This window comes from Pleurodeles waltl, chromosome 6 (genome assembly GCF_031143425.1).
Source record: "Pleurodeles waltl isolate 20211129_DDA chromosome 6, aPleWal1.hap1.20221129, whole genome shotgun sequence".
In the NCBI taxonomy this organism is placed as follows: Eukaryota; Metazoa; Chordata; class Amphibia; order Caudata; family Salamandridae; genus Pleurodeles; species Pleurodeles waltl.
This window is the reverse complement of record NC_090445.1, coordinates 1,545,129,911-1,545,146,566: the sequence shown is the minus strand read 5'-3', so window position 1 is coordinate 1,545,146,566 and position 16,656 is coordinate 1,545,129,911. Positions and strand designations below refer to the sequence as shown.

Genomic DNA, 16,656 nt, shown 5'->3' with positions numbered 1-16,656 from the left:
GAGTCTGTTCTGTGCCGGTATCTCGACCGGAGTCGGATGACTTCAACACATGTGTGCCCTTTTTCGGTGACGATGGACGGTCACCGATTTTTCAGGTTAAGCCATGGCCTGCCGGCAGTGGCGTCCCCTGGGCTTTCATGGTTTTTACGTGAGTTTTGGCTGGGGCTGTTTTACTCGCGGTTTTCGGCGTCTGCTCTCTTTCGGCCTCGTCCGAGTCAGAGTCAGCAATGGAGAAAGTCTCTTCTTCCTCTAAGTCGTGGTGTCCTGACGGCGCCGACGCCATTTGAAGTCTTCTTGCCCTCCGGTCCCTTAGCGTTTTCCTCGACCGACACGCTCGACAGGCCTCGCAGGTATCCTCTTTGTGTTCGGGAGACAAACACAAATTACAGACCAAATGTTGATCTGTATAAGGATACTTGTTGTGGCATTCGGGGCAGAAGCGGAATGGGGTCCGTTCCATTAGCCTTGAAGATGCACATGGTCGGGCCGACCAGGCCCCGCCGGGGAATCGAAACCCCGAAGGGCCACCAGAGCTTTTCTTGATTTGGTGTCGATCTGCGTTAACTAACCCGATACCGAACGCAAACAATACCGTCAAATTTTCCGATATCTAACTAAGTTTCCGAACCGAAACAAGGAGCAAAGAGGAACACGTCCGAACCTGATGGCGGAAAGAAAACAATCTAAGATGGAGTCGACGCCCATGCACAATGGAGCCGAAAGGGGAGGAGTCCCTTGATCGCGTGACTCGAAAAGACTTCTTCGAATAAAAACAACTTGTAACACTCGAGCCCAACACTAGATGGCGGGATATGCACAGCATGTGTATCTGCATGCCATCGAACATATGGATAAAGCCAATAAATACATTGCTCATGTGGGTCATCAGTGTAGACTGTTCTGGCCACAGGTACATTAGAATTTGAAAATACATTTTTTTTTTCTTTCTATAAGCCATTGTGACAGTTGGCAGCTGAAGTGTTCCCCTAGCCCAGAAAGAAGAACTTTCCTAAAACAACTTTCAGTGCTCCAAAAGCTGAATGTAGGGCTGGCTCAGACCCAGGCTAGACCACAAAAGTGTCAGGAGAAGGTCACTAAGACCTGAGAGCTGAGGTTGTCTTGGGGACTGTAGGAAAGGACCTTTTATGCAGGAACACCCTACCCCCCCTGCTCCAACAACATTTCTCCACTTATGCTTTTGGTTTTCAGACTCTGGGCCCTTCTGCCAGGACCCCAGTTAATGTGCTCTGATCCTAAAGTATGTGTATTATTAGCTAATACACAGCTTCTTGTTTCACTCACTCTTAAGTCCCTAGTGTATGGTACAAGAGGTACCAGGGACCAAGTTAAATGTCACTAGTGGAATGCAGCACCTAATTGTGCCACCATCACTGGGCAAGGTGAAAACATGGCTTTGGGCCTGCCATTGCAGCCTAGCCGGGTAACTTTAAACTTTTTGTCAGGTCACACTTTCTTTTTTTTTAAGGGCAAGGCCTAGTAGCCCTCCACGCAGGGTGCTTAGTAATAAAATGAAGGGCATGTCCCTTTTGTGTTAAATGTGCCTTGAAAGTGAAAACAAGAAATTGCAGTTTCACTGTAGCAAGGCTGGTAATCACATTGGTTAACGTGGAGTTTCACAAGCCACCTCGCTAACCTCCATTTGGGATCATCAAAGATATTACTCCAAGGTATCAAAATAATACATTAAAACCAACTCATTGCGGACATTAGATTTAATGTAAATTTTAATAGAGAGGAGACTTTAAGAAGTCATCACTTTTTTTTGCCCAAACTTCCGGAAGCCTTTACTGATTATCTGCAGCAGTTGTCACGAAAGACATGTACCTCCCCCCCCCCCAACTCCTCCCAGCTAGGAAGTGCGAAGCATTCCTAGGAACAGGAAACACAGGAGCGGTAGAGATGTGCCCTTCTCCAGCATGATGACTTCTGGATGGTGCCCACAGGTGGCTCAGCATCAAAGAGGCTACTGCATCAATGAAGCAACTGGAAAGCACGCATTGCCTGCCTGCTCCTTTATTTAGGCAGAAAGGCTGGTATCTCCTCCAGAGGAGGGTAAACTGTTACCAAGTTGGTTTTCCAGGAGGAGTGGCTCATTATGCTGGGTACACCCCAAGGGGTGCACCCAAGACCCCTCACAGGGTAAAAAGGCTTGTGCCATCTTAGATTCGCGTAGAGAAGAGTATCCTGGGATGGTTTGATGGCTAAGCCACCAGGAGGTGATGTAAAGGGGTAAGGGTTGCCTCTTGGTAACTATTGCCCCATTGGCAAGTGAGTCCTCCCCGCCCACAAGTGAGAAATGGCATAAAGTTGGCAACCCAGTCACAGTCCTCAGATCACTACTGGACTAGAAAGGAGACAGAAGTACTGCCCTGCTGCTCCCTGGACTCAGCAAAGTGAGGCTGCACCAAAGACTCTACTGCATCTGCTGCACCCGAGGGACCACAGAGAGCACTGTGCCTGCTGAGCCCAACAGTAGAAAAGAGCTACACTGGTGCCAAGATGGAAGAAGTGACTCCACATGCTAGTTGACTAGCACCTGTTCAGCACTAGTGACACAAAAGCTGAAGGAATTCTGCACTCTTGAGGGCCAGGTTGCCTCCCTCTGGATATCGGAGTGCCTGCTGGGAGACAGAGTCCTGATCTGACCAAGGTGCCCCCAAGCCTGTGGAACTCGAGGCTGATGTCTCAGTGGGCTCTGGTACAAGCACCCACTGAAAACCGCTGGAAACTGGAGACCAGCTGACAAATGGTTACTGGGCCAGCACTGGACTCCCCACTGCACCATCAGAGACCAAGACCTGAGGCCGGGGATGAACTCTTTTGCTTGTGGATACCACGGTGGCCCCAGGAACACGCGGAAGCATTTCTGTAGCATCTTCAGCATTCTGTATCCCCAGCATCAGGACCACTTCTTGACTGGTCTGTGCTAAAAGAAGAAAAATGCGCTGGTGGCCCTAATACTGCTGAAAGAAACAGGTAACAGTCCACCTAGACCAGAGTCTTCCTTGTGACTGGCTCTTGACTCACTGTGGGTAGTCCAAGAAAGCTGTAACAGGCATTTTATCCCGGTTCCTACAAACCCCTTGCAACAATTTATTGCACCTAAAGTCTAAAGTAATTTTCCTTTCCTTTGAAAAATCATATCTACTGTTCCCCTCTATAAGGTTTTGTCGCTTTGATGTCTATTTTAAGCTAAGAATACATTCTATTTTTATAAATTAGTTTTGGATTTTTATTATGTTGCATTTCTTACTTACCTGTTGTTTTGGTACTTTGAAATGATTTACACTTGTTCGTCTGATTAAGCCTGACTGCTGTGTACCACAGCTATCCAGGACTAAACTAAGGGTTTTGTTAAAGAAACCTAACTGGCCCTGATAAGGATTGGGACATTGTTACATGGTGGGGTCTCATAACCATTTAATATTCCACCTTCCTACAGGGGCTGCCTCACACATGATGTGTGGTAGAAAATGAGCTTTGGGGCCTCTGGGTAGATTAGGAGAGCTAGCACTTCCATCTCAATTACTGAAGTTTGAGTTGCTTTAACTGAGGTGGATGTGCTACTAAACAAGCACTTGCTGATTATGGTCCTTTTAACACTGTTGACAGCTATTTAAGATTACTTGATTTTTGAAGCCTGGGAAGTGGGGAATGATTGAAGCATGTAAATATATAAAAGATCCAATGCTAGAGAAGGGTATCATGTGCCACAAGTGTGACAGGAAGAAAGGATGTAGTTTTGCACCCAATTAAAAAGCAAATAAATAAATAATTAAGGCAAAATATTCAAAGCTTTATTGTGCTGACAAAATACTAACACGCTTCACTCCTCCTTACATACAGATCATGTTCAAACAATGGACACTTCAAGGATGCCTTAATTGACAGAAAGGAAATTAAACCACTCTAACTTAATGCATATTAGAGGATATGAACAGAGTTTGACAGCTCCAATGTGCCATGAGAGAGAAGATAATTCTCATATGTCATCGAGGGACTAATTAGTATCCTCTCTGCTCAGGTAAGAAGATGACGATTCATGTTAAAAGCCCATTAAATACTATATGACCTCAAAGTCCTGCTTTCTTAAAAATCATAACTGAATTGGGTTACATCTGAATTTCTAAGAAAAAAATATAATCTCCTGCCAAAGGTCAAGCATGCCTATAAGAGTCTTTGCTGCCCAAAGAGATGACCCTCTATAGTGGCTTATATGCCCACATCATGCAATAATGCTATAAGACTGTAGGCTTTTCACATCAAATGTTCACATTTGCTTAACACTGTTATTAGCATCTAAGGAACCTAATATCCAGGTTTATCCAAAGATTCTTAAACCATAAGACCTCTGAAGAAACTGGCCTACATCACATCTCTGTGGCGTAATGAATGCTCAGCTTACAGACTAAATGGATGCTAGCTAGGTACAAGTCAGCCACATTAAGTAGAAAGTCCTCTGTCTGGAAGGATGATCAGGTGGCACTGCTTTTAGAAGATGAGACTGAGTTTTCAGGAACATTTTGACAAGAGTGTGCGCCAGGATTAGAACCCAAGATGTGTAGTCCTTCAACAGTTAATTATACACCTTTGGCTCACAGTCATTATGGAATTGTAGCAATTCAGTGGCATAGCTTTTTGCGATCAATGTGAGATACTCAGGAGATATACATCTGTCTGGGAGTTTGACTCTTTAGCAACCTGGCCTTCTGTTAGCAGGGAGTTCGGCAGGCTTGCTATGGCCATATGACTCTGAAGGAAGAGAATACCTTCTGTGCAGTGTAGAACCATGTTACACATCAAAATTAATATAGTTTACCAATGGAAAAGAATAAATGAGTGGAATAATTTCAGGACCTATATATCAGAAAATAATTTCCATGACCTGTAAAATGTTAAAGAAAACCTAATTAGAACATGTAAAACATCTGAAAAAGGCAGAGCCCTTTGTTCTGAACTCCTTCAAACAGAACTACATAATAGAAACCACAGGCAGTGAGATACAGCACAGTTTTACCTGTGTGAGGCTGTATGTTCTTGGAAACATTTCCCTTTCATGTATTTGTCTTTCTAAAAGGGGACATTAAAAAAAGGTCGGCCAGCAGGCTGACACATGTGCTTCAATGCTTTTTTTTTATCTTGAGAATGATGTCTGAAATACCTGTTTTATGTAGTTACATTAAACCAACAAAATTATAAACACATGTTGCATTTATGATGGCAGTGGTTCTTCAAAGTATTTAGAAAGCATTTTCTCTTCATTTTAGAAGTATTCTGGGATCCATATAGTGGGTAGATATGTCCAGGGTTTGTAAATATTAATGAGAATCTTATGAGTGAGAACACAACATTCAATGACCATCAAACTAAATAAACAAGCTGCAGGGCACAAATCAACTGATTACACAACAGCTAATGCTACATAGACTTATCCATCTGTTATCCACAAATAACACATACCAGAACGCAGCTGGACGGAGTGCACAACCCGCTTGCCATTGACGTAGGTCTCCGATCTTTCACCTGGCTCCAGCATTACAACCACTGAACAAAAACAAAAGAGTTTAATCGTACAGGACCGAATGTTGACAATAAAAGTTCTGAGTGACTTCTATAAAGTCTTACTCATTCCCCTGACCCCTCAGAAGTCCAAGGGGCTTAGCAAACACACAATCAATTCACATCCTTGTCACTTTTTAAGAGGCCAGAGATACTGGTTCTACTGCCCAATTCTGCGTAGTTAAAAGAATGATGTCACTTGCAGTGGCCCAAAGTATACATCAGCCATGCTAATATGCCAACAGCAGAGAAGGATGTAACAGTTCAGCTTATTCCTGCAACTGTGACAGACCCCTAAAGTTTCTCACCTTCACCAGTTATGGTCCTCTCACTCCTGAAGATGCAGTGTTCTTCCTTGATATGGGCTCCACTTAGAACAATATCCTGCCGCCTCTCAGCATCTGCCTGCCCCACTCTAAAGGGAAAGAAGAGGATAACTAAAGAGTGATCAACCCAAGAAGACATAAATCAACAAAATCTTTGGATGCACCTTAAAGAGTAGCTTATATAATAAGCTCTAACACACAGACACTTTTCAAATACATTGTCAAGAAAGCTGTCACCTGACTGATACTCACACAGCAGAACGTTTACAGATGTCCTTCTGCCAAGACACAGGTGTCACACACAGAGGTTTTTATGATATACACATACCTGTGCCTGAAGGTGTGCCTCTTGTCTCTTGCCTCTGTTTCCAAACAGGGGAACTTATAATACCTCCCTATGTTAAAGGGCAAGCATCCCCACTCACAGAAGTGCCTTAAATGCATCCCTATCTTCACAGTGCCTCCTGCAGAGTGAGAAATATGTGACACTCACCTGGTGATGCCATCTTTGATGTAGTACAGAAGGCATTCTGACATCAGTGGATCTTCATTCAGGTTGACCAGGTGCGGCGTCTGAAAAAAACAATATCAAACCATACTTAAGTGTCTCATCCAGAACTCCAGCTCAAACATCCAGCCAAGTAAATGCCACAGCTTTAACTTTACTGCCTGTTACATATAACAGACAAGAAAAAGCAGCAGCGGATATGGGGAGCGAGGGAACCTCGTAGAATCATAGACTGGGAGAGGGACTTAGACTGGTGCAAAGAGCAGAACAAGTGATCTACAAAAGCAGGGGATGCTTGAAGAAATACGAAAAAATATGGGCAAAATGGGAGGCATATCGGGATACAGTTAACTAGCTAGGAAGGAGGGATTATTCTCTGGGCTCTCAGGAAGGGAGGGATGGCATGACGGATTGACTGTACCACAAAGGACGACTAAATAAGATCAATGATCATGTAATGTTGGTCGCAGACCAAAGGTTATTGTATAACTTGATTGAACAACCAAGCCTCTGTAATTGATATGAGGTCCAATGTATGCTGAGCTGAGTTTTCAATAAAAAGAATAAATTAAAAATAAAAAAAGCAGCAGGAAGGTGCCTAAAGTATGCCTAGATAGCATCAGTTATGGTAGTGTTTTCTACAAATAATATGGTACAATTAACTTCAAGGCTGTGCCTATAGATAGCAACAGAGGTAGGAGAGGTTCACAGTAGATAGGGTGCTGGAAGATACCACACAAAATAACAGTATCAATAAAAAAGCCTCATCAGTTATGGCTCACGTGGATCTTTAGCATCAGCAGATCATGTTACTTACCTTTGGTAACATTCTGTTAAATGGATATGACTGCTACCACAGAAACATTTTTCGACCCTCCTTCTAGACTGGAGTCAAAAAACTCTTCCTTCAGTATCATGTAACCTACACTAGGTGGCAGTGGATGGGGTCAACCAGGAGTTGTGTAACCATATGGAAAGTGATTTCAGAGGCACATGGAAGCACCACATAAGCTGGTGACATTCATTCTACCCCAACGTTTTCCATGCCCCCAGAGGTTAAGGATGTAGAAGGCGGAACCAAAAATAGAATAAAGAAAGGGGAACAGAACCACATCACCAAGAGAGAAAGCAGGAGAACGAGAAGTAATCTGAAGGACCAGTCAAATCCAGCAGAAGGGAAGTTGCTAAGAAGCAAGAGACTTGTTCTCCCAATAGATATTGACATTTGCAAATTCCTTAATAGATCTCAAGTAACTCTGAAAAGGGTACGAAAATATGGGTCTTCTAAATCCAGAAAAAAAACAAATTGCAAACTTGCAGCTCTCACAATACTTGAGAAAAGTTACTTACCTGTATTGCTAGTTCTTTTCTAATGGAATCCTCATCAAAAGTCATAAGTACTGAAGTGTCAGGCCCACATGTGGGATTCTGAAGCAACAATACATATATATATATATATATATATATATATATATATATATATATATATATATATACACACACACACACACACACACACACACACACGCAATACATTTTGGAAGAAAGGAGCACCGTAATAATAAAAGTACGCCTGCAACCTATAAAAAGGCTAAAGATAATCAAATTTCATTTTTGTTTAAAAGCAACTAATTAAATAAAATAGTCATTAAATGACCAGAGATTTGTTTTAATTTTAAATGAAAGGGAAACGGAATAAAGGGAAATGTTAGTAGATAGGTTGCAATGCAAATGCATACAAAAATTGGCACAGTGCTTTAAGAGTCTTCCTGTACTCCTGTATCCCATCATGCCCCACTGGTGACAAGTCAAATCCATTTTTACAGAAAGAAGAGGATCCTCGATGAAAAGCTATCTCTCTTCTTGTCCGGGGTAGAAGGGTTGCTTATGACTATGATGAGGATTTACCCTTAAAGAGAACTATGTTGACAAGTAAGTAACTTTTCCTTCTCTTGTTGTGCATCCTCATCAATAGTCATAAGCACTGAATGGAAAAGCAAGCCCATCACACTAAAGAGGGAGACAAGAAAGAATAAGAGCATCCACTATCACCTAAAAAGATTCCTCAGGTAAACCTACCCTATTTGGCCATCTGCCTTTTAGTCCAAATCAAAACAACAAGGTCTTGTTAATGTATGCTGAATATCAATGAGGCAGCTTTATAAGTAACTGAAACAGGAGCTATGCTTAGAAGAACTACTGTTGCATGTTTTCCGCTAGAGGAATGTGCTTTAGGTCTACCAGAAAGAGGCCTCTTTGGCTTTTCGTAACATGGTAGGATGCACAATGCTGTCCATATAGAAAAGGATTGTTTTGGTCCTTACAGAACCAAAATTGACAACTACACAATCCGATCGCTTTATCTATTTTGTCTGATCTAGATAGAATTTCAAAACCCTTTGACATCTAGCACATGAAGAGTTCTTTCTGCTGCAGATGAAGGATTTAGCCACTCATCTAAACAGGGGTAGATGAAGACTTTCGGACTCCTAAGGTGTGCTGCGCTGATGGCTATATACTTTAGAAATGCTCAAAGTTGACTTTAGTCTAAATGGTAGGACTTTCCACTGAAATGGTTGTTACCGGCAAGAAAACAGAGACATTCTTAACGTTTCTTTATTAAGGGCATGTGAAAGTAGGCATCCGGAAGGTCTATCTTACACACCCAGTCTGCCTGATGTAACTGAGGGTAAATTTGAATTTTTCCTCACTTTATGTATTTGTTCGTTATTCTGAGATCAGAAATAGGTCAGATTTCATTTTGTGGACATAATTTTCAAACCAGAAAGTCACAGAAATAAATTTTTGTTCCTTTTTGGTAACTGAGAACCTCCCCCCCATTGCATGCTTGTGTCCTAAGATGTTCACTTCCTTATGAAGTAAATCCTGATGACAAGGAAAGGTCCTGCTTGGTGGTATAATGGAAGGAGGAGACTTGAAGAGAATATCCATTCTGAATAATGTTCAAGAGCTATCTGTTTGTTATTCTCAAGAGCAAATTAAGTAAATGATTGACTATACGTACATCTCGCCGCTCCCTCCCGATGGTATGACTCGGGGAGAGGAGGAAGGAGAAGTTATTGTTTGGTGGGGTCTTTCCTGCGGACGCAGAAAGTTACTGTCCTCCCCTTCCCCTTGACAGCTTATGTCGCTAGTATGACTGCTCCTGATGTTGCTGATGTGACCAACGAGGGGCTTTACCCAAAGAAGCATCTCGGGTACGGTCTGTATTGCTTCTTATATTCCTTCATCTTGACACCAAAAACTCTTTCTACTTTTTTGATATGGCTCATTTCATCATTCATATGTGATCAAAGAGTGAGTATCCTAAAAATTGCAGATTGAGGAAATGTTGTTGACCCTTAGGTTCCAGTCCAGTTAGCCTCAACCAACGACTTGGTCTAAGGAAAATCCCCTAGCAATATCCATGAGCAGCTAGGTCTGATGTATCCACTCGGGGCAGTAGTGAACCTCCCGCTTTATCAACTATAGCGGGTGCAGATTTTTATGGGCCTCCTATTTGCAACTTGGCTGATAAAAGCTTAAAATTACTGTGAAAAGAAAGAGGCAGAGAGAAAAGGGAAAGGAGATTAGGTGAATGGATGCATGAGTAAGTGAAAGGATGGATGAGTGGGTGAATGGGTAGGTAAGTAGATGGTTTACTCAGTGGGTGAATGGATGGTTGGAGAAAGCATGTGTGAGTGAAAGAATGTCAGTGAAAGGATGAGGGGTGGATGAATGGATGGGTGAGTGGGTGCAAGAATGGATGAACCTGTAAGAGAATGAATGAGTGGGTGAAAGGATGGGAGGAAGAAAGGTTGGATGGATGAGGGAGTGAAAGGACGGGTGTGTGGATGGATGGATGAGTGGGCGAAAGGATGGGTGGTTGAAATGATGGTTAGATAGGTGAATGAAAGGATGGCAGAGTAAATAGAAATCTGACAGGGTGGATGGAAAGATGGCAGAATAAATGGAAATCTGAGAAAATGGATTAAGAGATGGCAGAGTAAATGAAAATCTGAGAGGAATGGAGGGATGAAAGGAGGGCATCGTAAACTAATCTGAGAGGATGGATGATGGAGGGGTTGGTGAGAGGATGCTAGAGTAAAGGCAAATCTGCAGATGGGTGGGTGGGCTTATTGAAAGGATAGCAGAGTAAATGTGGATCTGAGAGGATGGATAGATGGATGGATGCAGGGGTGTTGTGAACCCCCTCTTTACCAGTTATACTGGAGGTAGGGTTCTTTACGGGTCTCGTATCTGCAACTTGGCAGGTAAAAGCTTATAATTATCGCAGAAAGAAAGACAGGTCGACAGAAAAGGAAAAGGAGGATGGGTGAGTGGATGCATGAGTAAGTGAAGGGATAGAGGAGTGAGTGAAAGGGTGTAAGAATGAGTGGGTGAAATGATGGGTGGATATAAGGATGGATGGATGTATGGATGAAAGAAAGGGTGGATGAAAGTATGGAAGAAAATGTGGGTGAAAGTTGGTGGACAAAAGGATGGATCAATGAGTAATTGGATGGGCGAGTAAAAGGATGGATGTGTAGATAAAAGGATGAGTGGGTAAAAGGGTGGATAGCTAAGTGGGTGAAAAGATGGGTGGATGAAAGTTTCGATGGATGAGTTGGTGCAAGGATGGGTGGGAAAAGGGATGGAAGGATGAAAGGATGGATGAGTGAGTGAAAGGGTGGGTGAGATGATGGCTAGATGGGTGAATGAAAGTATGGCAGAGAAAATGGAAATCTGAGAAGATGGATTGGTGGATGAAACAATGGCAGAGTTAATGGAAATTGAAAAGGAATGGATGGATAGATGTAAGGAGGCCAAAGTAAATTAAAAGGATGTGTAAGGAAATGCCTTTCTTGGCATGGTTACCCCTAACATTTTGCCTTTTGTTGATGCTAGTTATGATTGAAAGTGTGCTGGGACCCTGCTAACCAGGCCCCAGCACCAGTGTTCTTTCCCTAAACTGTACCTTTGTTCCCACAATTGGCACAGCCCTGGCACACAGATAAGTCCCTTGTAAATGGTACCCCTGGTACCAAGGGCCCTGTGGCCAGTGAAGGTCTCTAAGGGCTGCAGCATGTATTATGCCACCCTGGGGACCACTCACTGCATACTGCCTCATAGCTTGTGTGTGCTGGTGAGGAGAAAATGACTAAGTCGATATGGCACACCCCTCAGGGTACCATGCCCACATCCCACTGCTGATGGCATAGGTAAGTCACCCCTCTAGTAGGCCTTACAGCCCTTAGGCAGGGTGCACTATGCCACAGGTGAGGACATAGTTGCATGAGCACTATGCCCCTAAAGTGTCTAAGCAAAACCTTAGACATTTTAAGTGCAGGGTAGCCATAAAGAGTATATGGTCTGGGAGTCTGTCAAACACGAACTCCACAGTTCCATAATGGCTACACTGAAATCTGGGAAGTTTGGTATCAAACTTCTCAGCACAATAAATGCACATTAATGCCAGTGAAGGTTTTATTGTAAAATACACCAAGAGGGCATCTTAGAGATGCTCTCTGAATACCAGTCTGACTCCTAGTGCTAGGCTGACCAGTTTCTGCCAGCCTGCCACAACCAGACGGGTTTCTGGCCACATGGGGTGAGTGCCTTTGTCAGTCTGTGGCCAGGAACGAAACCTGTACTGGGTGGAGGTGCTTCTCACCTCCCCCTGCAGGAACTATAACACCTGGTGGTGGGCCTCAAAGTCTTCTGCCTGTTGTCAATGCACCCCAGGACATCCCAGCTAGTGGAGATGCCCAACCCTCCGAACACAGACCCTATTTTTGGCGGCAAGTCCGGAGGAGATAATGAGAAAAACAAGGAGGAGTCACTTAACAGTCAGGACAACCCCTAAAGTGCCCTTCAGCTGAGGTGACCCCTGCCTTTAGAAATCCTCCATCTGAGTTTGGAGGATTCCCCCAATAGGAATAGGGATGTGCCACCCTCCCTTCTGGGAGGAGGCACAAAGAGGTTGTAGCCGGCCTCCAGGACAGTAGCCATTGGCTACAGCCCCCCAGACCTCAACACACCCTTAAATTCAGTATTTAGGGGCGACCCTGAACCCAGGAAATCAGATTCCTGCAACCTGAAGTAAGAAGAAGGACTGCTGACCTGAAAGCACTGCAGAGACGACGGAGTCGACAACTGACTTGACCCCAGCTCTACCGCCCTGCCTCCAGACTCAAAGAACCTGCACTGCAATGCATCTGACGGGACCAGTGACCTCTAAGGACTCAGAGGACTGCCCTACACCTAAAGGACCAAGAAACTCCAGAGAACAGCAGCACTGTTCAGAAACTGCAACAACTTTGTAACTTTAAAGCAAATTTTAAAGAGACTCTCCCTTCCTGCCGGAAGCGTGAGACTTCACACTCTGCACCCGACGCCCAAGGCTCGAGTTCAAGAGATCAAACACTGCAGCAAGGACTCCCAGGCGACTCCCAACGACCTGGACACCCTGAGTCGGCCTCCCTGCACCACCCGACGCCTGGACCAAGCACTGCACCCGCAGCCCCAGGACCGAGAGGAACCACCTACCAGTGCAGGAATGACCAACAGTCGGCCCTCATTCTAGCCCAGTCGATGGCTGGCCCGAGAAGCACCCCTGTGCCCTGCCTGCATCACCTAAGTGACACCCGGATCCCTCCATTGCTTTCAATAGCAAACCCAACACCTACTTTGCCTCCTGCACCCGGCCGCCCCTGTGCCGCTGAGGGTGTGTTTTGTGGGCTTGTGTGTGTCCCCCAGTGCTCTACAAAACCCCCCTGGTCTGCTCCCCGAGGACACAGGTACTTACCTGTAAGCAGACTGGGACCGGAGCACCCCTGTTCTTCATAGGCACCTATGTGATTGGGCCCTCCTTTGACCTCTGCACCTGACCGGCCCTGTTGCTGGTGCTGTGGCTTTGGGGTTGCCTTAAAGCCCAAACGGTGGGCTGCCTATGCCCAGGAGACAGACTGTGTAAGTGCTTTACTTACCTGAGAAACCTAACCAAAGTTACTTCCCCCAGGAACTGTTGATTTTTGCACTGTGTCCACTTTTAAAATAGCTTATTGCCATTTTAACCAAAACTGTGTGTTCTATTGTTTTAAATCAAAGTTCTAAACTTGCCTGTCTGAAGTACCTTGCATTTTATGTACTTACCTAAAATCTTGAATCTTGTGGTTCTAAAAATAAAGAAAATATATTTGTCTATATAAAAACTACTGGCCTGGAGTTAAGTCTTTGGGTGTGTGTTCCTCATTTATTGCCTGTGTGTGTATACAACAAATTCTTAACACTACCCTCTGATAAGCCTACTGCTCGACCACACTATCACAAAATAGAGCATTAGTATTATCTAATTTCGCCACTATCAACCTCTAAGAGGAACCCTTGGACTCTGCGCACACTATCTCTCACTTTGAGATAGTATATACAGAGCCAACTTCCTACAGGATGGATGAAGGAATGGCAGAATAAATGGAAATCTGAGGATGGGTCGGTGGGTGGATTGAAAGGATGGCAGAATAAATGGAAATCAGACAAGATGGATGGATGGGTGAAAGGATGGCAGAGAAAACAGATCTGAGAGGGTGAAAGGATGGCAGAGGAAATGGCAATTTGAGTGAATGGGTGGAAATCTAAGAGGATGGATGGCAATGTAAACAGAAATCAGAGAAGATGGATGAATGGATGGATAGGCAAGATGATCAACTGATGGACAAAAGGCTTTATGGATGGATCGGTATGTCAAATGACAGATGTATTAGGGGAGGGACTTATAGATGGATGTCTGTATAGATGGATGGATACAATAATGAAAGTTTGACTAATGGATGAAACAATGAAAGGATGAGAAAATGTAAAGGTGCAATTGTGGATATCAGCAGCAGAAGGGTGAAAGGATGAATAGATCAATTATTGGATGGAAGCATGGTGCCATTCAAACTTGGGTTGAAAGTGGGGGTATGTTAATTTTCTGGCTACTCCCCTATACCCCCTGCTCTACTAATGACAAGGTTGTAGATAGTCATACAATTGTTAAGGATTTTTTTAAAACCCTGCATGTCTTTCTTTGGCAATCTCTCTGTGAACCTTTGGAGAAAGTTCCAAAGAGATCTGAGATATTGCCCCAAAAGTGCATTAGCACTAACAGACTTCAATGCTCTTACTTTCTTTATCCGGTGGAACAGGGAAAGAAGGAGCAATTACATTAGATTTCATAGTAACAGACACTATTATGACATCCCTGGAGGATCAGGTCTGAAAAAAGAAGATCTTGATCCAGAGGTCTTTCGTTACCCAAAAGAATAGATGTTGTAGACTCACTGAAGCTGAAGCAGGGCTATGAATAACTGCATAGCAGGATTAAGCAATCCAGGAACCAAAGATAAAAAAGGGCTTGACTGCTGTTTTCTGATGCAAAGTGTTAAATATTACTTAAGTGGTTGTATTGGGGGTTGACATACAGATGTTCAACTTTTTTGTCCCTCTAACGAAAACATCACTGAAAGTAGATGTAATTTACTGTTGAGATGAGACATTTACTGATGATACTCTCGCAGAAGTAGAAACTAAGAGAATTATGGGAATAATCTCTAATGAAGGGCGACATAATGAAGAGGACCAGGATGAAGCTAGTCTTTGCTTGCAAGAACATGGCCTGGAACGTGATCTTCATCTCCCTGTAGAAGATATTATAAACCATGATCTTTTTCTTCAGTAGGAACTCTTCTGCATTAGATATTTTGCAGGAGTTCTAGACCATGATCTTGGTTTTCTGAGGGGACTCCTTTCTCTTCCTTCTTTTTAAATACCAAAGGGACATATTAGCTTTGGGTATCTTGGAGGCAGCCACAGAGATGACAAAGGTATTGAAATAGTAAGAGTGCCTGGACAAAGTGTGGAGAAATAAAGCCCCTTGGAAAATACATTCTAGACAAAAGTACCCCGGGGTGACTTCTTTTGACAGACAACAGGTTCTGTGGAGTGCTCCAAATCAGAGGCGAGAGGTATGAAGAAAATTAGTTACTTACCTGTAACTGTAGTTCTCCAGTATTGGAATCTTTCATAGATTCACATGCTTGAATCATTCCCCGTCATCGATATGGGAGCCCCCAGTACAATTACACAAGTAGTGTTGAAATATATTAATACAAGGGCCCTAGACCTCTTCAATTTAATAGTCTATCATAGTCATTTTAAGAAAAAGGACCACACTTGAGCATACACCAATCAGACGACACCACCATCTATAATCCTCCTGAGAGTAGCTCCAGCACCTCAGATTTTCTAAGCACAAGTGCATTAAGTACAGGAACAGAAAGAGAGAGAGAGAGAGAGAGAGAAAGAGAAAGATAAAAGAGAGAAGAGAGAGATAGAGAGAGAGACAAGAAAGAGAGACAAGAGAGAGAGAAGGGAGAGATAGAGAGAGAGAGGTGAAAGTGAGGCGGGTGGGTCGGATGTGAATCTATGAAAGATTCCAATACTGGAGAACTACAGTTACAGGTAAGTAACTAATTTTCTTACTCCAGTATTGCAACTTTCATAGATTCACATGCCTGAATCAGAGTAGCGAGCACTACTTATGCACATTGGTAGATTGTAGCCATGTATGTCACAATTACTTCTCTCCCTTTTCTCTCTTTTTTTTTTTTTTTTTTTTTTTTTAACATGAAAAGCATTGGATCTGTATCCAAAAGTAACAGACATAAACAATGTGCATACGTGATCTAGGATGGAGGGATGAAAGAGATGGCTCACCTTCACCTAAAGAGGTTCCTGAGGACTGCCTGACCCACTGCTACCTCTTCCTGAGATAGTGCTTCCAAGCACTATTGTCTTATAAATGTATGGCAGCTTTTCCATGTCGCTGCTCTGCAAATATCTTGCAGGGGAACCCCCGCAAACAGCACTGCTGAGGAAGAAACTGCCCGCGTAGAGTGAGCACAGACTAATGAATGCTGTGGTTTGCCCGGTGCTTAATGGCAGAAACGAATGGCTGAGGAGATCCATCTGGCTATACTCTGCTTGGAGAGTGGTTGACCTCGTCTGGGTGTACTATAAGCTACGAACAATTGATTTAAGCAGTGAAAGGACTTAGTTCTGTCCAGGTAAAATTTAACACATCTGTTAATGTCTAAGGAGTGTAATGCTCTTTCCGCAGGAGTAGATGGATGTGGATTATTTTTTTTTTTTAAACTAAGGGCTCGTTCATGTCGAAATCCGAAGGGACCTTCGGGATGAAAT

The 16,656-nt window shown here is 43.5% G+C and overlaps 1 protein-coding gene across 15 annotated transcripts in view; it reads right to left on the bottom strand.

The window, feature by feature from the left end:
• The window catches only part of KIF1B (kinesin family member 1B), a 1,289,105-nt gene that overhangs the window by 901,615 nt on the left and 370,834 nt on the right, over positions 1-16,656 (bottom strand). For all 15 annotated transcript variants that reach the window (XM_069241187.1, XM_069241189.1, XM_069241193.1 and 12 more), the window contains 3 exons: positions 6,400-6,479; positions 5,889-5,995; positions 5,482-5,565 (listed from right to left, as the gene is read on the bottom strand). In XM_069241187.1, the coding sequence (XP_069097288.1) occupies positions 5,482-5,565; positions 5,889-5,995; positions 6,400-6,479 (271 nt within the window). The remainder of the gene's footprint in view (positions 1-5,481; positions 5,566-5,888; positions 5,996-6,399; positions 6,480-16,656) is intronic.